Source organism: Callionymus lyra, chromosome 15 (genome assembly GCF_982586985.1).
Source record: "Callionymus lyra chromosome 15, fCalLyr1.hap1.1, whole genome shotgun sequence".
Taxonomy (NCBI): Eukaryota; Metazoa; Chordata; class Actinopteri; order Syngnathiformes; family Callionymidae; genus Callionymus; species Callionymus lyra.
This window is the reverse complement of record NC_141832.1, coordinates 15,970,195-15,994,022: the sequence shown is the minus strand read 5'-3', so window position 1 is coordinate 15,994,022 and position 23,828 is coordinate 15,970,195. Positions and strand designations below refer to the sequence as shown.

The following is a 23,828-nucleotide window of genomic DNA, read 5'->3' as shown; positions in this document are numbered from 1 at the left end:
ATGATTAAAGATCGGCGAGCTGAGCATGATGGCTCAAGTAGGTGCCGAGGTGTCATGTTGATGAACACGCCGGCGACACACATACATATAGAAGCGACTATAAACACGAGGTTGGGCGCAGGGGAAGCTCAGGGGAGAGAGAGAGACCATCTATGTGTTCCTCGTCACAGACGTCAATGGATTTAAATCTCCCGAGCTAACCTTTTAAAGCTCTCGGATCCTCATGGCCGGCCCTGCCGTAATTGATTGTGTTCGGTCTAATGGGATTAAGAGGAAGCGGTGGCCTTGGGCTGGACGTCGTGGCAGCGGCGAAAGTGGATTGGAAGCAGAGGAAAAAAAAAAACGAAGAGGAAGTTCGGAAACGGAAGGTGTGGTCAAGAGGGGACAAGGCCGCCGACGGTGCGAAGCCGAAAGATTGAAATAAAAAAAAGGCGGAGCGAAGAGGGAGGATGAAAACCGGGTGAATAGATAGCTCCGGGTCTGTTTCTCCGTCCATTCCTAATTAGCTGTGCGAGAGAAAAGCACGGGGCTGATGGTATCCCCATGTGGAAAGCTTGTTAGCGTAAGAGATGCTATCTGGCGGCTATTGGTTTTGGCTGTGTTTTGCTCAGCGGGTGAGTCACTGTGTCTGTGGCGTGCAGTGAGATGAAAGAGGGCGAAAAAAAATAAAAATTAAAGCCAAGGTGGGGAAGGGCCCATCCTCCCCTGTCTTATCGCCCCGGATTAAGCTTGTCCCGTTCGAACTTATCCGCCGCCGCTTCGGCTTCATCCCTTTCACCGGGGCTTGTTTGGATGTGTCAGTCTTTTTAGCAGCCCCCCCTTTTTTCTTCTCCAAATTATTTTTAACTTCTCCACTCGGGGCGAGATGAAAGCGGAAGTTTTGTGTGGGAAGAATGCTGAGGGACGTGGCCCCGTGATTGGTATTTCTTATGAAGCGTCTGTTCGGGCTGCCTTGAATCCCCGCCGGTCAACGATGCAGCTCATGTCTCCATCGAGAGTGTGTTCAGACAAGCCCAGAGCTGTCAACACCAGCCTCTCTCCTCTGTAACACACAGCGGCACCTACCGCTCACGTGGACGTTCCTTATAGCCGGGGAGCCGCTTCATAGCCGGCCGGGTTAACAGGGTCCGTCAGCCCTGGATTGCTATTCACAGGACCGGCCAGCCAGATCATGCCACAGATCCAGGTTTTGTCTCTGGTGAATAGAGAGGCTGCCCACCGCTCTTTCATACTCAGCCACATTGACACTCAGAATGTGCCAGGTCAGGGTAACTGTTGCCATTTGGGTGGGCGGCTCGAGGCATTACGCCAATTTCCTGTTGTGATTATTGTCAAAGGAATAGATGTGCTGGTTCACGCGTGTGTGTGTGTGTGTGTGTATGTGCGGCAAAATAAAAGACGAGGAAAGAATACAACAGGATGACTTTTTTTGGAACGCATTAGAGTGTTTAGTAGACCTTTTATGCAAACATTTTGGTCTGAATATCAGTAAAACTTTCAGGAACCTTGGACAGTAAACTGCATTCTGATTTCCTAGGATTGCACGATCTGTGGTTAACTGACAGATAGAAGGTTACTGATTCACCGAGGTAACATTTGTCCTTCGCATGGGTTGGCCCCGGGCACTCCGGTTTCCTCCCACCCTCCGAAAAACCTACAGAGTGACAGTAATCTTTATTGTCCGTAGGTGTGTTTGAATAGGTTTTTTTTCTCCGTTGACTTGACTGGCTGGTAACCTGGTCAGGACTTCTGCCCTAAATCAAATCTGGCCTTCCAAGTCATTTTTTTGTGGCCCCGACAGAGGGTTTACCCTAAATAAGATTAATGCTTATATTGGGTGTTGTGTTTAAGATAAGAAACAAATATTACTGATGTCTACAATCACAACAGTAAAAGTCATGTCAAAGAAAAGACATTTGTTTAGGAAAGGATATCAGATAAAAACATAATTCAGATAAATCGAGACACCAAAAATGAAGAGACAAGGAACTTCCTGTTACAGTGAGTTTTGATAAATATACATTTTATCTCTAAGAACAACCTTTTTTTTTCTCTTTAATTTCACAGTCTAACTGGAGACAATAAAGTTCACCATTATCTTAACCAGCTTTTCATTCCCATCGCTGCTCAAAAGTTACTCACTGGAATGAGGTTTTCTTTGATTAGATAAAAACTACATTAACACAACTGTATCTACTACTCGCACTACAGTACCGCTTTGGTTTCTGCACATAAATAGTGGGAATAGCAGTCGAGCTAATCAGAGAAAAGGAGGAAATGAAAAGGTAATGAGTCGTAATGACTATTTTTATCTCAGTGACGAAACTTGCATTTAAAAGAAGGAAACAATTGCAGAAGTGGCTGCTTGAGGTAAAAATGTTTTTTGGCTTTTGTATCCTTAATTAGTTTGTAATTCAAACCCTTAATGACTAATATGTAACTATATATTAAGTAGTAGTAGTGTAAGAAAATATTGACACAGCGATATCTGCCAATGTTGGTTTTTTCACGATACTGTATGGATATTCCACAGCACTGATTATTAAATAATGATTTACTTTTATGGGTTACAGGCTAATAAAGTGTATTAAAGTAAATTAATTAGATTTGTTTTCATTTATAATTAACATGCAAATATTACGAGCGTTTGTTCATTTTTGTGTAGCAATTTAACTTCCGGCCGCTAGATGGCAGCAGGCATTACTTTGTACACAACAAAAGGAGCAATGAAATCATGCGAGATCCCGGTGATGGACTGAGGACGAGAGGATACAGTCCACTTAAGCAGTTTTTAAAGCTGATGTTTGGACATGTTTTGGTTTCAAAACAAATGAAAACAGTTACGACTTCATCAAGAGTCATGTGGTCTGTAAAACTCGCAACACCAAGTTAAGCTGAACAATACTACAAATATATCCTGGTTACTACACTATCACAATATATAGCATCTTTCATAAAAGTCGCAGGAAAAGTCAGACTCAAAAAGGAAACAAGTTGCCTCAATCTGGAAACAATAACGCAAATTACTATTCCAATGTTCTCTGTGTTTTTCAACCAAATTACTTGTAACTTGTACTTGTATTTACTAAATATTAAATCATCAAAACTATGGCTTGTCATTAATTAATATTTGATTTTGTGTGCTGAGATGTTTTACTGTAATATAAATTTCCTCATTGACGTCTCCTCAAACTTTAATATTCATGTCAGGAATTTATTTCCATTGAAATATCTTCACAACTGCTGATGAATGAAATATGACCTTCAGAAAACTGGATTATCAACACACGTTTATGAAATCTAGTAAGCTTTGTTTGATGTTCTACGACAAAACGAGAGTTTATTGTTAATTAAAAACTATCAAATGAAAATATATTTAATTGCCAAGGACATTTTCATTTTGATGTTATTCAATAACTGACAATTTGTTTTATATAAATGTACACAAAAAAAATAAACGTTGCCATTTTTCCATATCATTTCCAGTTTTTCTTTCAACAACAACAAAAAAGAATGAAAGAAATAGCATTGTCTGGCCTCAAATTATCCTTTTCCCAAATAAAATACATTTAATTTCCCTTATTTGATTTTGTCTACTCAGATGTTTAACTCTTTTTTTTCTTAAGATAAATAAAAAACATTTAATAGAATAAAGTTGCTGTTCAAAGTTCAAGAATAAAATACTTTTAGATGAAAAGAATAATTGTCACCCTGAACTAGCTTTCGCTTGAGACAACAGGTGAAGCGTTTCCATGGCTACCGTGACCAGAGGTCACCATGAAATGAATGATTCCGTGCGGCGGATCAGGAAATCTCGCTCTGTAACCTTCAGGTATTGATTTTTCTTTTTTTTTCTTCATTTTTTTTACCAACGCTTCTACGCTCCACTTTTGTCGAGATGACAGGTGTGATAACGGCGCCACATGTGTGCGGCAGATGTTGGAAGTAGCCGAGAGCCATGACGGTGACGGAGAGAACCATCCGTCTGCCCGTTAGTGGTACCGTTGAGAATTCTCAGAGTTGTGTCGTCCCCCCACAATGGCCAGATGTTGCCTCAGATAACTCTGACGCCGCTCTCCCCACATCACACATTAACCATCCATTTCCCTCGCGCCCTTAAATCTCTATAATTCCCCGTTGAGGTTTGAGGAATATATAGTTTTCCGACTATAAATTCGTCCACGTTGGTGGCGAAGCTTCAGAAGTCTCCAAACGCTTCCGTCGCGCCGACCTGGACCACCGAACTTTGTCGTAAACTGATTCAAATGATACGTATTTTTTACTCACGCTCCTGTTGACTAAAGGTTGGGATTATTTTCAGATTAATGTGTTTCCTTATTGGAGTTAGAGGCCAAAATGTATCTCCATGCGAATGTAGCAACTAGCGCTAAGTTTTTATCGTCTTCATCTTCGTCCAAAAAGACAAACTTAAAAACCTCCAAATTCCTCCATATTGCTCGACTGTAACGTCCATCTTGTATTGAAGCCTAGACATGAGAAACTGTTAGGAATCTTTTTTTTTTAAGTCTATATTTTACGCTTTTTTTGTAGAAGAAGCTTAAAGGCTAGCATGCTACAATTACAGGAAGCACTCCAGTGTAGACAGTAGACGACATAACCACTGAGGTATTCGGATGTCTTTACTTGTGTCATTTTTGGACGAAGATAAAGGAAAAAAATGTATGTTTACTTTAACGTAGCAACTGATGCTCACTTGTCTTCATCTTCATCCAGAAAAAAAAACACTTGAAAAACTTAAGCAAGACTATATTTTAAGTTCCTTTTGTAAAAAAAAATTATCAGTCTGTGAGTCTCTTTTTACGTCTTTCCTCTTTGAAACGCATTGCAAGGGAGCTAGCCTAGGCAGCTAGCCTAGCAACGTCCACTAAAAACAAGCTCCGGTGGCTAAAATATAGACTTGGAAAAACAAAATTACGAACAATTCCTAATGTCGAGGCTTCAATACAAGAGGCACGTCACAGACGAGCAGTTTGGAGATATTTTTATGTTTTAAAGTGTCATTTTTGGTCGAAGATAAAGCTGGCCTAGCAGCTAGCCTAGCAACTTCCATTAAAAAACAAGCCTTGAATATAGACTTTTTCAATTATTTTGGAATAATTCCTCATGTCAAGGCTTTAATACAAAATGGACGTTACAGACGAGCAGTATGGAGGTGTTTTTATGTTTTTAAGTGTCATTTATGGTCGAAGATAAAGCTGGCCTAGCAGCTAGCCTAGCAATTTCCACTAAAAAAAAAACAAGCCTTAAAGATAGACTTGTTCAATTATCTCATGTCAAGGCTTTAATACAAAAAGGACGTTACAGACGAGCAGTATGGAGGTGTTTTTTTTATTATATTTTTAAGTGATTTTAGGAGGAAGAGAAAGACAGCTGAGCTCTAGTTGCTACATTAAAATTAACAAACATTTTTGCCCATAACTCCAATAAGGAACATAAAATAAATCCCAACATTTAGTCGATATAGTTTGAATTTTGGCCGACCTTTAATGACCGTTATCTCGCGACAACTCCATAAAGTTTAAAAACTAAATTATACAAGGTAGTTATCATCTAATTATATCCTTGTTTTCCACTGTAAAAACCTTGTCTCACGATCTGCAGTCTATATACGACGACCTGACATAAAAACGACATCTGGAAAAGGAAATCGTTTTCAAGTCGCTAATGTCTCCAGCCCCGGATTCCGTGGCTGCACGATATGCAAATTCCCAGCGACTTTTCGCCATAACTTTTACAGTGATTGCCGAAGCGTCTGCGTGGAGTTAATGACTTCTCCGTCTCTCCCGGTTGGAGTGCAACACCCACATGCAAAAAAAACAAAACAATGGCAGCACAATGACATGCAAAATAATTCTTCCATGCTGAATTATTCCCACATGAATTGTTTACATCGTTACAGCAACGATACTCGAGTCTAACCTGCTTTGGATTAATAGGCGGAAAGTTTTTTCTTATTGCCTCGTGTGGAGCGACGAGCCTCTTGAGATCAGTCTGCACGAGTGTCTACTCTTCACACTTAGTCGTGTCTTTTGGAGACGGAACTAGGAGATGCCGTGACCTCGTCTGACCTGCTTCGTATCCGTTTGAATGCAGCTTTATTCCTCCAGACTTCACTTCCTGCACTGCTTCATGGCTTAAGAGCATCATGTTCAACTGGATTTATTTATCTATTTATTACGGTTTGCTTACATTTCTTGGATGCTGAAAAACACGCTGATGGATTTTCCTGACTGGGATGTATTTTGTAATCTAGATTTCATCATTGACGTCTCCCTCAAACTTTAATATTCATGTCAGGAATTAATTTCCATCCGAATATCTGCGCAACCGCTGATGAATGAAGTATGACTGTTAGAGAACTGGATTATTTACATACGTCAATATATATTATAACAAGCATTTCTCAATGATATGTTACAAAAAATATGTTTTAATTGTTCATTAAAAAGCTCCCGAATGCAATGATTATTAATTTTCTTGTTTTGAACCAAGTACAATTCTACAATTTATATATATATATCTTGAACTAGTCACAAAAACACGTTTATGTCTTTGGTATTAATAAATGACTTAATCCATTCTGCAGGTTTCCCATGATATTCTCTCGGAAGAAAGTTAAACTTAAAAAGAAATGCAGTTAAAAACATTCTTTTAGCCTTAAATCATTGTTTCCCCAATTTATTTTTTATGCCATTTTGTTTAGTTTGCCCTCTTTTATCTATGTAACTACCAATACAACTTTTTAAAATCTATATAATTGTTTAATTTAAATGTTATAAATATACAGAATTTATATATATATATATATATATATATATATATATATTATATAGAATGTTGCTTTTATTCAAAATTTTCTTAATTAAAAAACTGTCTTTGAAGAAAATTATTTTAGATTGAAGAGTAACTAATGTGAAAACCAAACTCTCCTGACTTACAAATGTTGAAGTCTTCTTCTCCAAGATGCAGGAAGTCCCTCATCATGACCATGGTTTGAACTTATTACTTTTATAAAGCCCCTCCCTTGTCTGAAATCTCAGCGAACAAAAGGTTACGAGAGCGGAGTCCACTATGACGAAATAACGTCTTCACTCCTCCTGGAGCTAGCTGTAATCACACCCAGCTTTGTTTGTACAAAGAGTCCCATGGAGGTGGAGACTTCCGGGATTAATGACACGCGGTGAGAAACACTGATGCTAATAACGGGAGAGTTGCCGTGACTATGGTAAACAAAATGTTCTCAGTTGGCGGGGCTTAAACATATTTTCTATTGTCAATATTTCAATGAAAAGAGAGTTTTGTACAAACAGACACCGATGTTACAATAGAGTCCAACATCTATTTAAGACTCACTTGAATCAACACTTTAAACCATTTAAACAACTGATTTTTGTATTTAATGAAGTAAAAAAATGTTTATAGAGCATATTTATGTAATATTTCCGTATGTTATTGTGTAAAACCACCTTTTAAATGGTGGTTTTACATCAAGAATGTGTCGACAACTGACTCAGATCGTCACATGGTAGATGTTTCAATGTCAAGTGGTGTTAAATGGAGAGTTTAATGGAAAAGAACCCCTCCAGGTACATCCTTCATCCGGAGAGCGGAGAGCGCTAGCGCCTTTTTTTTCTATCCCTAAATCAAAGAAGGCGAGAGACAACCGGGTGGATTTTAGCGTCGTCCAAAGCGTCACCTGCATGGAAACGGGTCACGATGACTGTCGAGTGTGCCTGCGAGGAACAACACAACCCTCTGAACGACGATGAGTCACAGCAACTTTTTCCATCTGATCAAAACACAAACAAGCCTCTTCATTCCGTCCCATCGCTTCCGAGTATGCTTTTGTAGTTCCTGGCGAATAATTAAAGTGCTCTTGTCCTGCGTCTCCGCGATGGCGTCCGGGTTTAATAGGACGCTAAAGAGCTTGTTGTTCGAGGATAGAAAAAAAAAAAAAAAAAAGTCTTTTCCTCTATTTGATGAGATTATTATCAGTAAATAATCCCCGTCTACCTGTTTACCCCGCTATCTCGTTGGCGGCAGCCTATTCCCATCTGGGCGTGTTTTTTTTTTCCAAGCTGGTGTCTCGCTGACAAATACAAACACTGGTGGTGTTTGCGGTCCGGCCGGGTGTCAACAGCAGTGATGTCACTGATACGCCGTGTAACAAACACAACACGGCGTTGGATTAACAAGGGCCGCGGGGGTTGCCGGTGAAGTGCAGGACTGTGGATTAACAGATTAGATTAACATGATGCTGCTGTAAAAGCAAGGGTTTTGTGGTGAATGAGATTCTTGTTCGTGAGTGAAGGGAGGTTTAGTATGAGCCTCACTATTTTTGGCCCAAATCGACAAAATGACATCAGTTACCACTCAGTTAGTCCTGAAAGAGCATCATGGGTAGAACACAAACAATAGTACTAACGTAAATCTCCATAAAAACACAATGCTGTCTGGAAGTTTAGGCTAGTAAGGTTCAGCAAAGGTCAACTTTGTAGCGATTTGTTTACACTGAAGAAAAGGAACATATTTGAAGACATGGGTTGGACATGGGTGGACTTTAAAGACCCAATATGTAATCATTGAAAATATTAAAAAGGGTAAAAAGACAGCTGAACGACTATTTTGGTCAAGACATACTCTAATAATTTGAGGTATATATGCATCTCAACGGGTTCTATGTTGAAAATGAGTTGTTTATTATTTTAATTTATACTCGACACAACAGGTAGATTTGGCCAAAAATACCTCCCCAGGCTTTTTAAACTTCTGATGAATCTGTTAGAATCCCACATGGTACATTTCTGAACTTTTCACATAATAAGAAATGCAATTCATAGGTAAATATTAAACAAAAAATTCTACCCACCCACTGTCAATTTGGGTTGGGATTATTTTCAGAGTATAAAGCGGATATTTATGTTTATTTCAATGTATCTCATGGAGGTCAGTTGTCTTTATCTTCGTCCAAAAAGACACTTATAAACATCCAAATACCTCCAAACTGCTCGTCTGTAACATCTTGTATTGAACCAAAAGTGTTTCCTGTTTGTGTAACATGTTAGCATTTTAGCTACAAACAAACTGAAAATATATACTTTTTTCAGTTTCAGAACCATTTTTAATGTCGAGGCTTCAATACAAGAGGGACGTTACAGACGAGCAGTATGGAGGTATTTGGATGTTTTTAAGTTTGTCTTTTTGAAAATTGAGTTACCGTTGCTACATCAGAATGAACATATGTTTTTATACCTCTTAAGGAAAGGATTACTCCAGAAAATGGGCATTTCCAGAAGAAAATGAAGTGTGAATCTTGAATCTGCAAACTGAACTGCTTGAATGTATTAGTATTCAAAGTAAAAATGTGTGGTAACAGTTGAAATGAAGGCATACAGGAAAAAGACTGATGTGAAAACGTTGAAATAAAGTGAAAAAGGTTGAGAAGAATAAAAAAGAAGAAAAGGAAAGAAATCAAATGTAGAAGAAGTAGAAGTAAAATAAGTATTAGTAGTAGTTGGAATAGAAGAAGTAGTAGAATTAGTTGTAGCAGTAGAGTAGTTGGAGAAGCAGTAGTTTGAGAAGAATAAGCAGAAGAATTAGTAGTAGAAGTAGTCGTATAATTAGTAGAAGTAGTCGTAGAATTAGTATAACAAGTAGAATGAGTAGTAGTAGAAGTAGTAGTGGGAGTAGAATAATTATTAGAAGTAGAATAAGTAGTCAAATTAGTAGTAGAAGGAGAAGTAGTAGAATTAGTAGGAGAAGTAGATGGAGGAGAAGTAGTAGAATTAGTTGTAGATGTACAGTAGTTGTAGAAATAGTAGTGGGAGAATACTAAGTAGTAGAATTAGTTGTATAAATATAAGTAGTCATAGATTTAGTAGAAGTTGTAGAATTAGTAGTAGAAATAGAATGAGTAGTAGTAGAAGTAGTAGTGGGAGTAGAAGAATTAGTAGAATAAGAAGTAGAATAAGAAGTAGTAGTAGAATAATAAGTAGTAGAAGTAGAATGAGTAGTAGTAGAACTAGTAGTGGGAGTAGAAGAATTAGTAGAATAAGAAGTAGAATAAGAAGTAGTAGTAGAATAATAAGTAGTAGAAGTAGAATGAGTAGAAGTAGAAGTAGTAGTGGGAGTAGAAGAAGTAGTTGAATTAGTAGTAGAATAATCAGTAGAAGTAGTAGTACCTAGTAAAATAAGTATTAGAAGTATAATTAGTAAAAGAAGCAGTAGGATTAGTAGTAGAATTAATAGTAGAAGTAGTCATAGAATTATTAGAAGTAGTCTAAAAGTACAAGTGAAATTAGTAGTAAAAGTAGTCATACTTACTTACTTACAAGTTTCTGGGTGTAGTAGATGCTTTCAGCATTCACATAATAACTTAAAGAGAATGTAGTCGTACAAAGACTGGATGGAACGATGGTTGTTCTTAGTGTTGTCGAGCTAAGAAGTTTGAGTAACTCTCACCTCGAAGAAACTGTATTCCATTCAGTCTTCAATGACATTTTAGGAACATCTCTCAATCCCGTGGTCATCTGGACCCCCTGCTGTGTCCATTTAAAAAAAAAAAGCCCAGCCGTCCCTAATTGTACATCAGGAGTCGCGACTGTTTCCCCCCCTGAACGGATGAAGCCGTTTTCGCCGTCGTGCATCTCGCAGACAGCTGTCTCTCCACATGTCACCGTAATCCTTCCGACGCCGTCAACATACAGACGGGCATACATCGAGGAGGGGGAACCGTTGAGGTGCTGGATTACCCCGTGGTGTGACGAGACCCCCGTCTCTCGACAGCTCCTGGGGGGGTCGGATTAGAGGCTTGTAATCTGACTGAGAGGTGACACGTGTCAACCACGGAGAGTCACGTCTGGTGTAAATCGAATCGGACGGCGTAATCCAGCGTAAACTGGTGCCACTTGATTCCTGGTCCCGGGGTCCGCCATCCAGACCCGAGCCCCCCTTTGGGGCTTTTTTTTCCCCCCTGACATTACCACAAACCCCCCCCTGGGCCTGGGATTCCTGTCACATCCAAAACCTTTGGCACAACCTCATATTTTTTTCATTAACGCAAACCCAGCGGCGCCTTTTTCTTTTTTTTTCTTCTTCTTCTTCTCCCTCCTCATCTTCATCAGCGTGCCAATCATCACAAAGCTGTCAGTCAGGATCTGAGCTAAGCTGAGATCCAGACACACTTGAGAGACGCACTTGAAGTTGCACCATTTTTTTTTTTTTACCCCCCTTTACCTCTCAAAGTTTTCAGTGGAAATTGTTTTTCTTTTTTTTCATCTAATTTGCAACATTTCCACACATTAGATGGAGGCTGTACATGCGGAACAGAGTACACATGGCCGGGGAATTGAGAAGTGCAAATAATTCCCTCATGTGGAAAGGCTGCAATTAACTGGGGATGTCAGCCTTTGTAAAATATAATTGAGTTCAGGACGAAATGAACGTCTCTAATCCGGCCGACAGAGCGCTGTCAATCAGCCTTCCCCCCCAAAAAAAACTGTCATGTTTGTTGGCGTCTGGCGCTTTAGAGATTTTTTTTTTTTTTTTTTTTTGTTGGACTAATGCTCCGGCAGCAGCTTCCCATTAATACGTTGGTGACTTTGAGAATAAACAGCTTCACCTTTGGAGACGCCGGACATCTGTTTTTTTTTTTGTTTTTTTTTTGTCTTTCTCCGGAGCTCTTGATATCGCACTCGGGCCATGGAGCCCGAACACCTGTGTGATTACATTTCCTTCATTACTGAGGTGAAGATGGAAGTCTCTGGTGTGTGATATCAATGAAGGATGAAACTATTAGAATAGCAGTGGATCACCTTTTGCTGTTAAGGGTCAAGTAAACATTGGATATGAGCTTTTTTTTTTGGAAAGTTATACTGTTGCTGTTATTAGAGAGATTTTTCCTTAAGCCTGTCAGAGCTGGTTCTTTGGATACTTGAAATCTTATCTGGAAATAAAGTAAGTAAGTAAGTAATTTATATTTATAGAGTGCTTTTTCTAGACCAGGGTCACAAAGCGCTTAAACAATCAAAACAATACACAATAAATATATACTTTAAAAGTCAAGATAACACCAAGAACAACACAGGAGTTCCAGAAAATCAAGGAAAAACCTGTACATCTAAAAAAGGTCTTAAGATGTTTCTTAAAGGAGTCAGTAGATCATCAAACGCAAAGAGAGAGGAAGATCGTTCCAAAGCTTAGGAGCAACAGCCTGGAAGGATTTCTCTCCTCTGGTCCTGAACCGTGTTCAGGAACCATCAGTAGATTCTGATCCACAGACCTCAGAGCCCGAGCTGGGGTGTAAGGCTGGATCAGATCACTGATGTAAGTTCTGACCATGAATAGATCTGAAAGTAAGAACCAGAATTTTAAAGTTGATCCTGTAAGAAACTGGAAGCCAGTGAAGAGTTTTAAGGATCAGAGAAATTTAAGTTCTTCTACTAGAGCGGGTCAGAATTATTCGCCTTGTTTAAGCACCAAAATAAACTGTTACAATAGTCGAAAAAGGGAAGACACAAACGCATGCATTATAAGCTTCAGATCGTGTTGTGACATCATCCGAAGTGTGAAAGTCCTCTTTTTATGGGGCCAGATTTGGCCCCCGGTCCCGAGTTTGACTGGTGGTCGTCCAGTATTTTGTGTGTCCCACGTTCGACAATCCCCCGGATATTTTGTCATTAGCGAGTGTTTCAGTGTGTGAATATAAAACTATATAAACGAGTGAGTGTCGCATGAATCATAGAGTTTGTAGCACAAAATGCTCCGATGTTGGGGGAAAGAAAAGCGCATTAAAAAGTGTAATTATGCCGTAATGTTGAAAACATGCGCCGACAATTAAATTAAATCAGATTATACATTATTCAGGCGCCGCAGAATGTTGCTTGGTTCTGTTTTTCTATTGCTCATTCTCTGTGTCGAATTATTTCTTTGGTTCTGTACTTACACCACTATAAAAATCCCATGTTGTGTTTACAACACTTGTAATAAAAGTTTCTAATACTGATTTATTTTTAGAAAAAAAACAACTATTTATCTAAAGATTTCACTAAAATTATTGCTTGTTGAATTATTTAATATTGCAATATAAAATAGTAATTTTAGAGAATATTAAGTTCTTAATAGAAGAACTATAACAAGTTATTTAAATAAAAAGTGGTAATAATTAAATCAACTTTGAAATGATAATGAAAATAAAAGGAAAAGGAACAATTATTTACTTTCAAATGTATTTAAAAATCAATAAATTCTACTTGCTTTACATTTTTAAACTTTTTCTTTAGATTTCTTTATAAAATAAATACAGAAATAAAAAACATTTAAATAAAAAAAAAATTGTATCAATTCTTCCTTTTGACTTCATTGACTCATTAAACTTCACTAAAATTAAATATAAAATAAATATGAAAAAAAAAAATCTTATATCTTTTAACATTTTTCAATCCCAAAAAAAGTGTACTTGAATTGGATATGAATTTAAGTGTTCTTTTTTTTACTACATTTTAAAATTTAGATGGACAATAAAATAAAAAAATATTAAAGTTTCCATCGTAAGTAAGTCATATTTGAAGAGAGCTTTTCCAGACCAGGTTCACAAAGCGCTTAAACAATTAAAACACTACCCGATAAAATATATACTTTAAAAGTAAGTAAGTAAGTAAGTAATATTTATTTATATAGCGCTTTTCCAGACCAGGGTCACAAAGCGCTTAAACAATCAAAACAAAACTCAAAAAAGTACATACTTTAAAGATCAAGATAATACTGAGAACAACACAGGAGTTCCAGAAAATCAAGGAAAAGCTGAACAAATAGAAACGTCTTGAGATGTTTCTCAAGAACCTGAATTTAAAAGTTGATCCTGAAAGAAACTGGCAGCCAGTGAGGAGATTTAAGTATCGGAGAAATGTAAGTTCTTCTACTAGAGCAGGTCAGAGTTTTGTAGCAGCTGCAGGCGAGACAGATCCTTCTTGTTTAGACATGAAAACCACTATAAGTTAAGAAAAGTTGTCTACTATTTTACAATATCAATAATGCAAAAATAAGTGTTCAAGAGCGTATCCCAGCTACGTAGGGTATCCCGTAAGAATTCCCCCGTTATTAAACTCGCACAACGACTTTGACTCACAGCACAGAGGTCATTGAAGAAAGTAAAACCCTCGCTACCAATTTCCAGGAGGGAACAGCCTGAGATTAGATCCCGGACTCTCGCACAACACCTGAGAGCGATGCTTTGACGTTCCCACCGTTAAAAAAAAAAAAGGAAAAAAATTGCTTCCTAACGTCCTCTGTAAGGTCATCAATCCGGAAAGACTCGCTAACGTTTCAGTCAAAGCTCAGCAGGGCGTTGAGATACCTGACCTTTTACGTCGTCGCACGAGCTCCCGCCTGAAGAAGAGAAGAAACCACGGCAACAAATTGCAGGATTTAATTGCCGGCGTGTTGTAAACACTCTTGACTAGTCGGACTTGTCACTCACTCTGACCTAATTACCAGCGCCTGAAGTTGAAGTTTTCTCCACTCGGAGATTATTCTCCCGCCGTCCGTTCGCTTCCATCGACAGATGCCGGCGAGGACGAGCCGCCAGGGAAAATATTCGCATGAATGGTTCCTTTTTTTTTAAAAGTTTTTTTAGTTTTTTTTTTTAAAAGTGCTTAGCGAGGAGAGGGATTTGATAATACTTCTTTGACTGTTGTTGTTTTTTTTCCTTTTGGTCCCGCAACACAATCAAAGTAAATAAACGGTGACATTGAAGTGTTCAGTGAGTGTTCGCAATTCCAGCTGAGTCCGTCACACCTCGAGGTCGTCGTTTAGATAAAGAAACTACTTTAAAAAAAAGGTTCCTCATTATATAAAAAAAAAAAAGGATCGTCCTTGGAAGACATGGAGCTAACAGATCGAAGTACCGCAGTAGAGAAGTTGAATTGATGTGATTTGATGGGAAATCATTTGAAAGAATTTAATAAAAAATGTAACTGGGGGTATATTTTTGAAGATTGTCAATCAAAAGTGTGTACTTGAATTTACTAAACTTTAAAAACTTTTTTTTTTATGTTAAATAGTTCCCTTCGAATGTATTTTTTTTTTTATAATCATCAATAAATAGTGTTTATTTATGAACTAAACTTTAAAAACAATTTATAAAAGATGATGTAAATAAAGGGAATTTTCTTTTTAAATGTTAAATAGTTCCCTTCAAAAGTATTTGAAAGCCTTTTTATTAATAAATTCTTATAATTACCGATTCCGAAAATGACTTTTAAACTTCTTTTTTTTTTTATTTATTTTGATAACTCTACAGTTTGAGGTCATGGATGACGAAAAGTGGAATATAAATAAAACATATTATTCTTTTTTTTATTTTTTTTTTATTATTATTTAACAATCAATAAATGGTATGTTTTTGCATGTTTTAAACTTTTTGTGAGAATATTTCTTTCAAATTAATGCATAAATAAAGCAAATTTAAATACAATAAAATTATAAAAAGCATTGATTAGTTGATTTTTCTCAAATAACTTAAATAAAAATAAATAACTGAAACAAGGACTATTGAAGGCTTCATTTTAATTAAATTTATTATAAATTAACTTAACTTTGAAATTATGATGAAAATAAAAGGGACATCACTTTTTAATGTTAAATAGTTCCCTTCAAATGTATTTAAATATCAGTAAATAGTGGTATTTACTAACTTAAAGTTTAAAACAATCATAAAAATAGAATAAATAAAATAAAAGGAAAAGGTTTTTTTTAAATGTTAAATACTTCTCGTCAAATGTAAATGCTATATGTTTTAGAATTGTATCAATTTTTGTGAGGACATTTTTTTAATAAATAAATGCAAAAATAAAACAAATTTATCTCGAAAATTGTATCAATAATTTTTTCTTTTGACCCTCGAGCTTTGCTTTGTCCGAAAAAAACATAACACTTTTCTCCAAGAATTTTACTAAAAACAAGAACTATCAAAGGCACTCGTATGACTCATTATTTTGGTTTAATTGTGATAAAAAGTTCAGGCAAAAAAAAAAAAAAATCAATATTAATCTAATAAAAAATACATCTTGGCTTAACTAAGTAACTTTAAAATGAATTTTGCGCTTACCCATGATCCTTTGCTGCACCCACTCCTCCCCTTGCTTACCTCACGATTATGACTTTTGTGTTTTCTCTTGATAGATAAGCTCGGAATGTCATTCAACAACAACACGAAAAAAAAAAAGATATTTGTGGAACTGTTTATAACCTGCAGGGAGAAAATTGAACGAGCAAATCATTTCTCCCAGAGTTTGGAGTACCTCGGCGAAACATAAGTCGCGTCTCTGTCGAGGGAAATGATGGGAAAACAAGATGTCTGTGCTTGTGAAGTTCATTGAAGGAAGTTAATGTCGCCTCATGGGAGTAACATAATTATACGTCGGAGCAAATTCGATTTGGCAGCGCTTCTGTTTGAACACGAGAAGTTGATAAAAAAAAAAGTTGAGGAATGTCTTACCTTGAGATTCAAAGAAGTTATTTTACTGCGTCTGACTTTTTATGCATGAAAATGAAAAGATCCAGCTGCAGTTTCTCCAAAAATCAATTAACTTTTTTCTCTTATGATGTTATTGGTTCTCGCTCGCACAACACTCGCTCTGCCCTTTTTAGCTTTTTCAACAAAATACATGTATTAGCGACACAAGACTTTAAGCAACCCTCAGGTTTACTCCAGGAACTCCAGTTTCCTCCCATAGTTCAAAAGCATCTCGACGTGGATTTTTTCGTAGGTTTACGAGAACATGAAGGTTTTTTCTTCTTCTGTGTATGTTGCACCTTTCCAGGGTGTCCCCTACCCTCTCGCCATAATCTGATAGTTCACCCAAAACTCACTCATTTTTTAAGGTTTGGGATTACAGTAATCTGTTCCTGTTTAGAGATATGGACAAAAATGTATGTTTACTTTAATGTAGCAACTAATGCCCAGTTGTCTTTGTCCACATCTTTGTCCAAAAAGACACATTTAAAAACCTCTGAATACCTCCAATGCGACATTGTATGCAATTTATTTACATGTAAATGTGGCATGAACTTCAAGGCTTTGAGGCGCTAAACTTTTAAAACATTTTTTAAAATCAGATCACTGATGTAAGGAGGAGTCTGACCATGAATAGAATTTTAAAATTGATCCTGAAAGAAACTGGCAAAGTGAAGAGTTTTAAGGATCGGGGGAAATGTGAGTTCTTCTACTAGAGCAGGTCAGAATTCTCGCTGCAGAGTTTTGTATTAACTGCAGGCGAGACAGATCCTTCTTGTTTAGAGACGAAAATAAACTGTTACAATAGTCTAAACGAAAAGAAACAAACGCATGGATTATAAGCTTCAGATCGTGTTGTGACATCATTTTTCTAAGTTTAGAGATTTTTCTCAGTTGAAGGAAACCATTTGCGGCCCTTAAGCAGATTCCAATCGGCCCTTGAGGTACATTACAAACTATTATTCAACCAGAGTCAAAAGGAAATTGACACAAAGATTGTGTTGACGCTTATTCTTTGTTTCCGTCTGTGAATAATCCAGCAGTTCTGCGTTGAATGGTTTGATTGTATTAGGATTATATAGACTATTAATGGACGCCGCTATAGGGTCTCATGCAAACATGGTTGTCTTGTCTATAAGTGAGAAAACCTGCTGAGGAAATACATTTTGATCAGATAAAATTAGGGGAAAAAAAAAACGTGAGCTCAGCACAAAACACATCATTTATGTCGGTTACAGACTCTCATTCGTTGAAGCTTTAGTCGCTTTTTCTTGTTTTAGTTTTGAGATTTAATGTAAAATCCTTGCATTGAGATGAATGTTGAGGCCATATTGCACGTCTTCATTTCTCAAAGGTCCTCGAAAAAAAAAAAAAGCCGCCGAAATCTCATTTTCTTGCTCTCTCACCCACCATATGTTTGTTTAGTTCCCTGTCCGACACATCAAAATAACATACTGTGAATATTCATCTGAATATATTCACTTGCTTTTTTTATCAACTGCCTGCAGGGCTGTTTATGAATTCAAATTACCCTTAAAAAAAAAAGAAAAATGAAATGCAAATAGACGTTAGAGCAATGCCCTGATGTACTGCGAAGAATACCTTTGTAAGTCAAGGGAGGGGAGATGAGAGAAGGTTTCTGGGGGATGTTTGATCCCCTTGACTGAGATCCAGATCCACGGGCGAGTGGTCCACACAACACATGAAAGGACAACATGAAGTGGGAGTTGTTTTTTTTACACAAAAGATTCCACTATTATCTGGACTGTAATCGACTGTACCCCCCTTTAGAATGCTTGTTAACCGCAGGATACAAAACAAAAAAAAACTCCAAATAACAGTGTTTCTGGTCCGGGCTGGTGCTGCCAGCTTAAATCAACAGCTTGTAAACCGAATCCTGTGGCATACAGTCAAGTTTACAGTGTTCAGTGGAGCTTTGCCACTATCAACCAGCAGGCAGAGCGACACACGCTGACCCCGGGGCCCCCCCGACAAAACCTGGCGCCCGCTAACTTCATCACAGGCACGCGTCCAGTTTTTTTGTTCGGCGGGGGGTTGGGAGGAAATGTTTGTTTAACGGTTGTTGTTTTTTGATGTCGAGCGTGTTCTAATCACACTCGGTGGCACAAATGTTGAAATAAAAGCTGTTGTGACGACGCTGTTTTTTTTTTTAGCTTGTTTATCTTACAACTATAGTAACAGGAACTCACTCGGACATGGAGTGAATCTTCAAATGCGTTATGGATCCAGATTGTAATTTTAAAGATGTTTTAATTGAATGAATAAATTGTATTATTATCAAACCTTCACCAGTGACAAATACACGGGGAAGTGAAGTATTGTGTTGAGTTGAGATGTTCATCGTTCAACAATAGTTTTTCATTAGTAGCAAGTTTAAGCCTAGTGTTTTTTCTAATGTGTTTTTTCTCACTATTTAATAAAAATGTGATCATATCGTGAATGAATATGTTTAAAGTAAAACCAGCAAAAGTTAAGCCATTTATTTAAAAATAAATTAAATAAATAAATAATTCACTATAGTTAGTCAAATATATAGAAGGTTGCTTCTATTAACATGTATTTATAAGTATTATGTTAATTACAATAATTGAAATTATTTTGAAAAAAATTAAAATCCAAAAATCAAGGTATTTATATGAAACCAACATTTTATTATTCAATTAAATTTTGTCGCATAAAAAACCTTTCTTGGAAAAGGTGGCAAAAAAACAGTAAAAGTTAATCCATTTATTTAAAAATAAATCATGTGTTATTCAAATATATAGGAAGGTACTTCTACTGATCATGCAACGTGTTTTTATAATGATTATAGTAATTACAAATACTGAAATTAGTTTAAAAAAAAAATCCAATTCAAGTTTTTTACATGAAACCAACATTTTATTAGTAAAGTATGAGGAGTTTAAAAATGAGGTTTATCTTAAAAGGTTATTGTTAAGATAAGGGTAAAACGTTAAACCTTGTGAAAAATACTATGTTTAAGTTTTCCTGAGAGTTGAAAAGTGAAAATTTGACACATTTTTTGACAAAATGATTTACTTTAGATTGGAATAAATGTTGAACCACAGCTTACTTTAATCCAAGCTTAAATAGAAAAAAAAAGCGAAAGTGAAGGCATTAATTTAAAAAAAATTAATCCAAATAAATAGGAAGACACTTTTATAAATATATAAATATAAATATTTCTATTGAAATATGTTATCATTAAAATATAAAAAATAATGAAATTGAATGGGTTTTTTTAAGACGACATTTTATTGGGAAAATACAAGAATAAAAACAGGTTTATCATGAGATGGTATTGTTAATATAAGGGTCTTGTTTTGATGAGATTTCTTTGGAGAGAAAAAAGGGTAGATTTTGACTCATTTTAAAGTACTTACTCCAGGTTGTAACAAATTTTGAACCACAGGCTACTTAAAACTACACCAACTTGAACTACAGGTCAATATTTAAACGTATAAAAGTCATTGTTGAAGTCACTATTTAGATTCTTCCACGTATGACTTGACCAGACTTTGAAAATCTTACAAGGACATCACGAGATCCAGAGACAACACAAGGGATACCACATATGCACTTTGTTCTTGTTTTATGAATCTATCGTCTGTGTTGCTGTGTGCTGGTAAAACAAATAAAAAAACTATCTCCAGAGGGAACAATAAAGTACTATCTATCTATCTATCTATCTATCTAAATATCAAGGTATTTGTTTTGGGGCCGTCGGGTCACCTTGAATATGTTATGTGAATACGACCGACAGTGTTTTGTTTTCTGCGGGTAAGAGATGAAATACAGTTTTTTTTCTTATTTTGTCATAAAGCATTTCAGCCTCCACAGCTCGGCAGCATTGATTTAATCAAGCTCAAGTTCTTCGTGGACATCATGACACCGACGTCTATTTCTGTGCTCACCTCCGCGGCAGGTGATTCATCCCGGCGAGGATGAGTGAGAAAACACGAACTCGTCGGTCGAATTAGAGGATTCGCGGGCGACAAACAATCTCTTTAGATTCTGCAAACTGACCAGATGGAGCGTTCCAGTCGTTGGAGAATAAACTGTTGACTGAAGCGCTGATGAGATCAAGTCAACGTCGCCGGGTAAAAAAAAAAAAAAAAGAGTCAACAAGATTAGGCTTTGTTCCGAGATGTACGGTGGAGGAATAACCTAAAGGATGAGAGGAAATATCGTCTTCGTTTATTTCCACACGTCCTCCATCCTTCAGTCTCGGATGTAATAAAATAGGGATTATGATAGAGAGGCTCGCATATGGTCTGAGCTGCTCCCCATCCTAGCCGGGGATGCAATCCCACCCCAGCCCACCCCGAAACCGCCTGTCCCGCCTCTTATCAGATGGCGAGCATGTGCGGCACTATAATGCCACATTCCAGCACTATCTGTACCCGTCTTTCACCCCTTATCCCCGACTTCAGATCAACTTTTTTTTTATCGGTAAAATCTTTTTATTCACTTATCCTCCGCCAAGATTTTGTTCTTCTTTCTTTTTCGGAGGGTGGGTTTAAGAACGGACTTTTAGAGCGATTACAAAAGGAGTGGAAGTAGAACAACAACAATGTACGGATTACAGGCAGGATTTGTGTGATATTCACTCTCATCCTTTTATCAGATTGTGTGGCGGAGGCAGTGTGACCAAAGAGGAGAGGATTCATTACAGGCCCCCGTCCAAAGCTGCTCGGGATTCCATCAAGAATCACCTCCTGGTCCAGATGATTCTTTTCAATTGGATGGTTGGATAAAACCTGTGCTGTGTCTCAAATCATGCACTTCTCCAAGCGCACTGCTTTCAATTTCACTGTAAGACAGTGCACTTACTTTCGCCTCACTCAAATTTAAACAGGGTAGTACAGTCTCAAATCAAACACTGACGCTACACACTTACCGGAAATGACTCGACAGCTTCTTCTTCTACTACTTTTAAACGCTGATTGTAACCAGCCTTTATTGCCGACACTTGACGGTGATTTTCGCCAAATGAAACAAGTTATTAAGTTGTGTTTTTTTTGTTATTTTTGTTGTTTTGTGGTAATATTAATGTTTTCCCGAGACATTTGCGCCGGTATCTGCTCCAAAGACGCGTCGTCAGTGACGTAGCTTCCGTTTAGCGTCATCTACGTCGCTAAGATGGCGGCCGTTAAGGGAGGAAAGTGTGCACCAATTGAGTGGTCATTGCGCACTACATTTTAATACACTGCTCATTGTGTACCTCAAAATATTCAGAAGTGCTGTGTCTCAAATCACATACTTCTCTTAGTGCACTGGCGGTTAGTATGCATCAGGAAAGTGTACGTACGAACTAGTACGCAGATTCTCGACAGTACGTCTCAAATCAAACACTGCCGCTACCACTAACCGGACATGACGCGACAGCTTCTTCTTCTACTACTATTTAATGATGTAGGAACATTATCGTCGACACCTGCTGGCAGCACGTTTTGCAAGTTTGGATCTAGAAATACTCAGTTTTGTGGCCATTTAAATACACCACTTAAGTGTGCATGAGCACTAAATTTTGCATACTAAGTGTTGAGACGCACTTATGCACTAAAAAGTTGAAGTACGCAATTATGCGATTTGAGATACAGCTCAGGCGACATTGTATCGTGTAGCATATTCTGAAATGAATATCAAGCTTTGTAAGCAAGTTATTAACTATTAAAGTGCTCGTCTAAGAGGCTGGAATCAGAGGACTTACTGAACGTTGCAAGAGTCAAGGCGAGATGTGACGAAAGCATGAATAAAACACTCAAAATCCTTGAAAGACCTTTTCTTTCTTTTTTTTTGCTGGATGAAAGACAAAAGTTTGGCGGCTGACTTGATCTGAAGATAAAGAAACGAGTCCCAGACTTTGACAGTTGATCGGTCGCCGGTTTTGACCAAAAGCTTTGTTGAATATTGAACCGTGATAAGTCAAGAAAGACAACCTAGAACCTTTGATTAAAACAAGATTTGTACCCAAAAGTGAAGAAATCCATGCAGGAAAACACTTTTAAGATGAATTCAAGTAGCAAGACAGTAGATGTGACCTGAAAGTTTTCTTTCGTTGACACAAAGTAGTTTGAAAGAACCAAAAAAAATAGAATAATGACGGCGGCTGATAAAATAATCGTTGGAAAAATGTCATCAAATCACTTTAATTAAGACGATTTGGAAGAAAAAAAACGTTCACACCTGAATTAATTCCAATTAAAAATGGCAAAAATGTTTGTTTACAGAAGAAAAGAAGAGACTTTTCTGAGCATATCCAAGAGTAGATAAGCTCCTTTTTTCCAGCAGAAAACACTCACTGGATGAGATTTAATTAAGAAGGTCTCTGTTCAAAACTACCTTTAATGGAAATGCTTTCAAAACTTTTTTTCAAGGAATATCTGTTATATTCTATTTAGGGCTTGGTATCTATTGAAAATGATACTGGTACCTTCACTTCAATGTTGGTTCCTGAATGATACTTTTCCAGATGCAAATTTTATGAGATCAGTTCTTACAAAAAGAAAATGACATCAAACATAGTAAAGATCTTAAGTACAATTTTAAAATTTTGGTTAATTTTGAAAGTTTTCTGAACAGTACAAATAAATAACAAATTATGTCGAGTGCAAAAGACCACTGGCTAACAAGTGACACTATAATCTGATGTTTACCGTCTTTGCCACCCATCAGTTTTTGTTTCAGTTTTAATTTCAAAACTAACCGATACAGAAAGCTTGTTTCGTTCCTCGGTACTACTGGGGCATTTTAGTCGGTGCCTCAAACGAACCAAAGTTCGATACCCAGCCTTAATTCTATCACGACTTGTCCGTCCCGCCCTGCAGGGCCAAACCCTGGAGCCATTGAGGACCAAGAAGTTTCTAAACACATTTGTATTATTGGAAGCATAACAAGTCTGAATATGCGTAGGACCCGCGGGTAGAATCCATCAATCAAGAGTTTGTGTTTCAAGAAGTTGTGTGTACACTATGAAGATCTAGTGCCAAGTTGTACCGGGAAAAGCAGCAGCAGACATGGCTGTACCCGGTGGAGTTGGAATGCAAATTGTTTACTACTCGGTGTGGAAGCGACTGACGGCAGTGGGACTGACAGGAAGTGAGAGTGAGAGGCCAACACAAGGATTGGAGGAGGCAGCAGAGAGAGTGAGAGCCTCTTGCTGGATTTTGAGTAGGAGGTAGGAGTGGAGATGGCAGTCAGGAGGTAGTGAGCGGTGGGTGGACCTGCTGACAGTCGAGGGAATTGAGGGTTCAAGCAATCAATGACTTTT

The 23,828-nt window shown here is 37.3% G+C and overlaps 1 protein-coding gene across 3 annotated transcripts in view; it reads left to right on the top strand.

The window, feature by feature from the left end:
- The window catches only part of LOC148065100 (protein sidekick-2-like), a 190,917-nt gene that overhangs the window by 35,824 nt on the left and 131,265 nt on the right, over positions 1-23,828 (top strand). Inside the window, exon 1 of one of the 3 annotated variants that reach the window (XM_087808746.1) lies at positions 9,138-9,194. The exons of the other annotated variants lie outside the window; for them this stretch is intronic. Coding sequence (XP_087664872.1) covers positions 9,146-9,194 — 49 coding nt within the window. The 5' untranslated portion in view covers positions 9,138-9,145. Of the gene's footprint in view, positions 1-9,137; positions 9,195-23,828 lie in introns of those variants that run through there. 3 annotated transcript variants of the gene reach the window in all.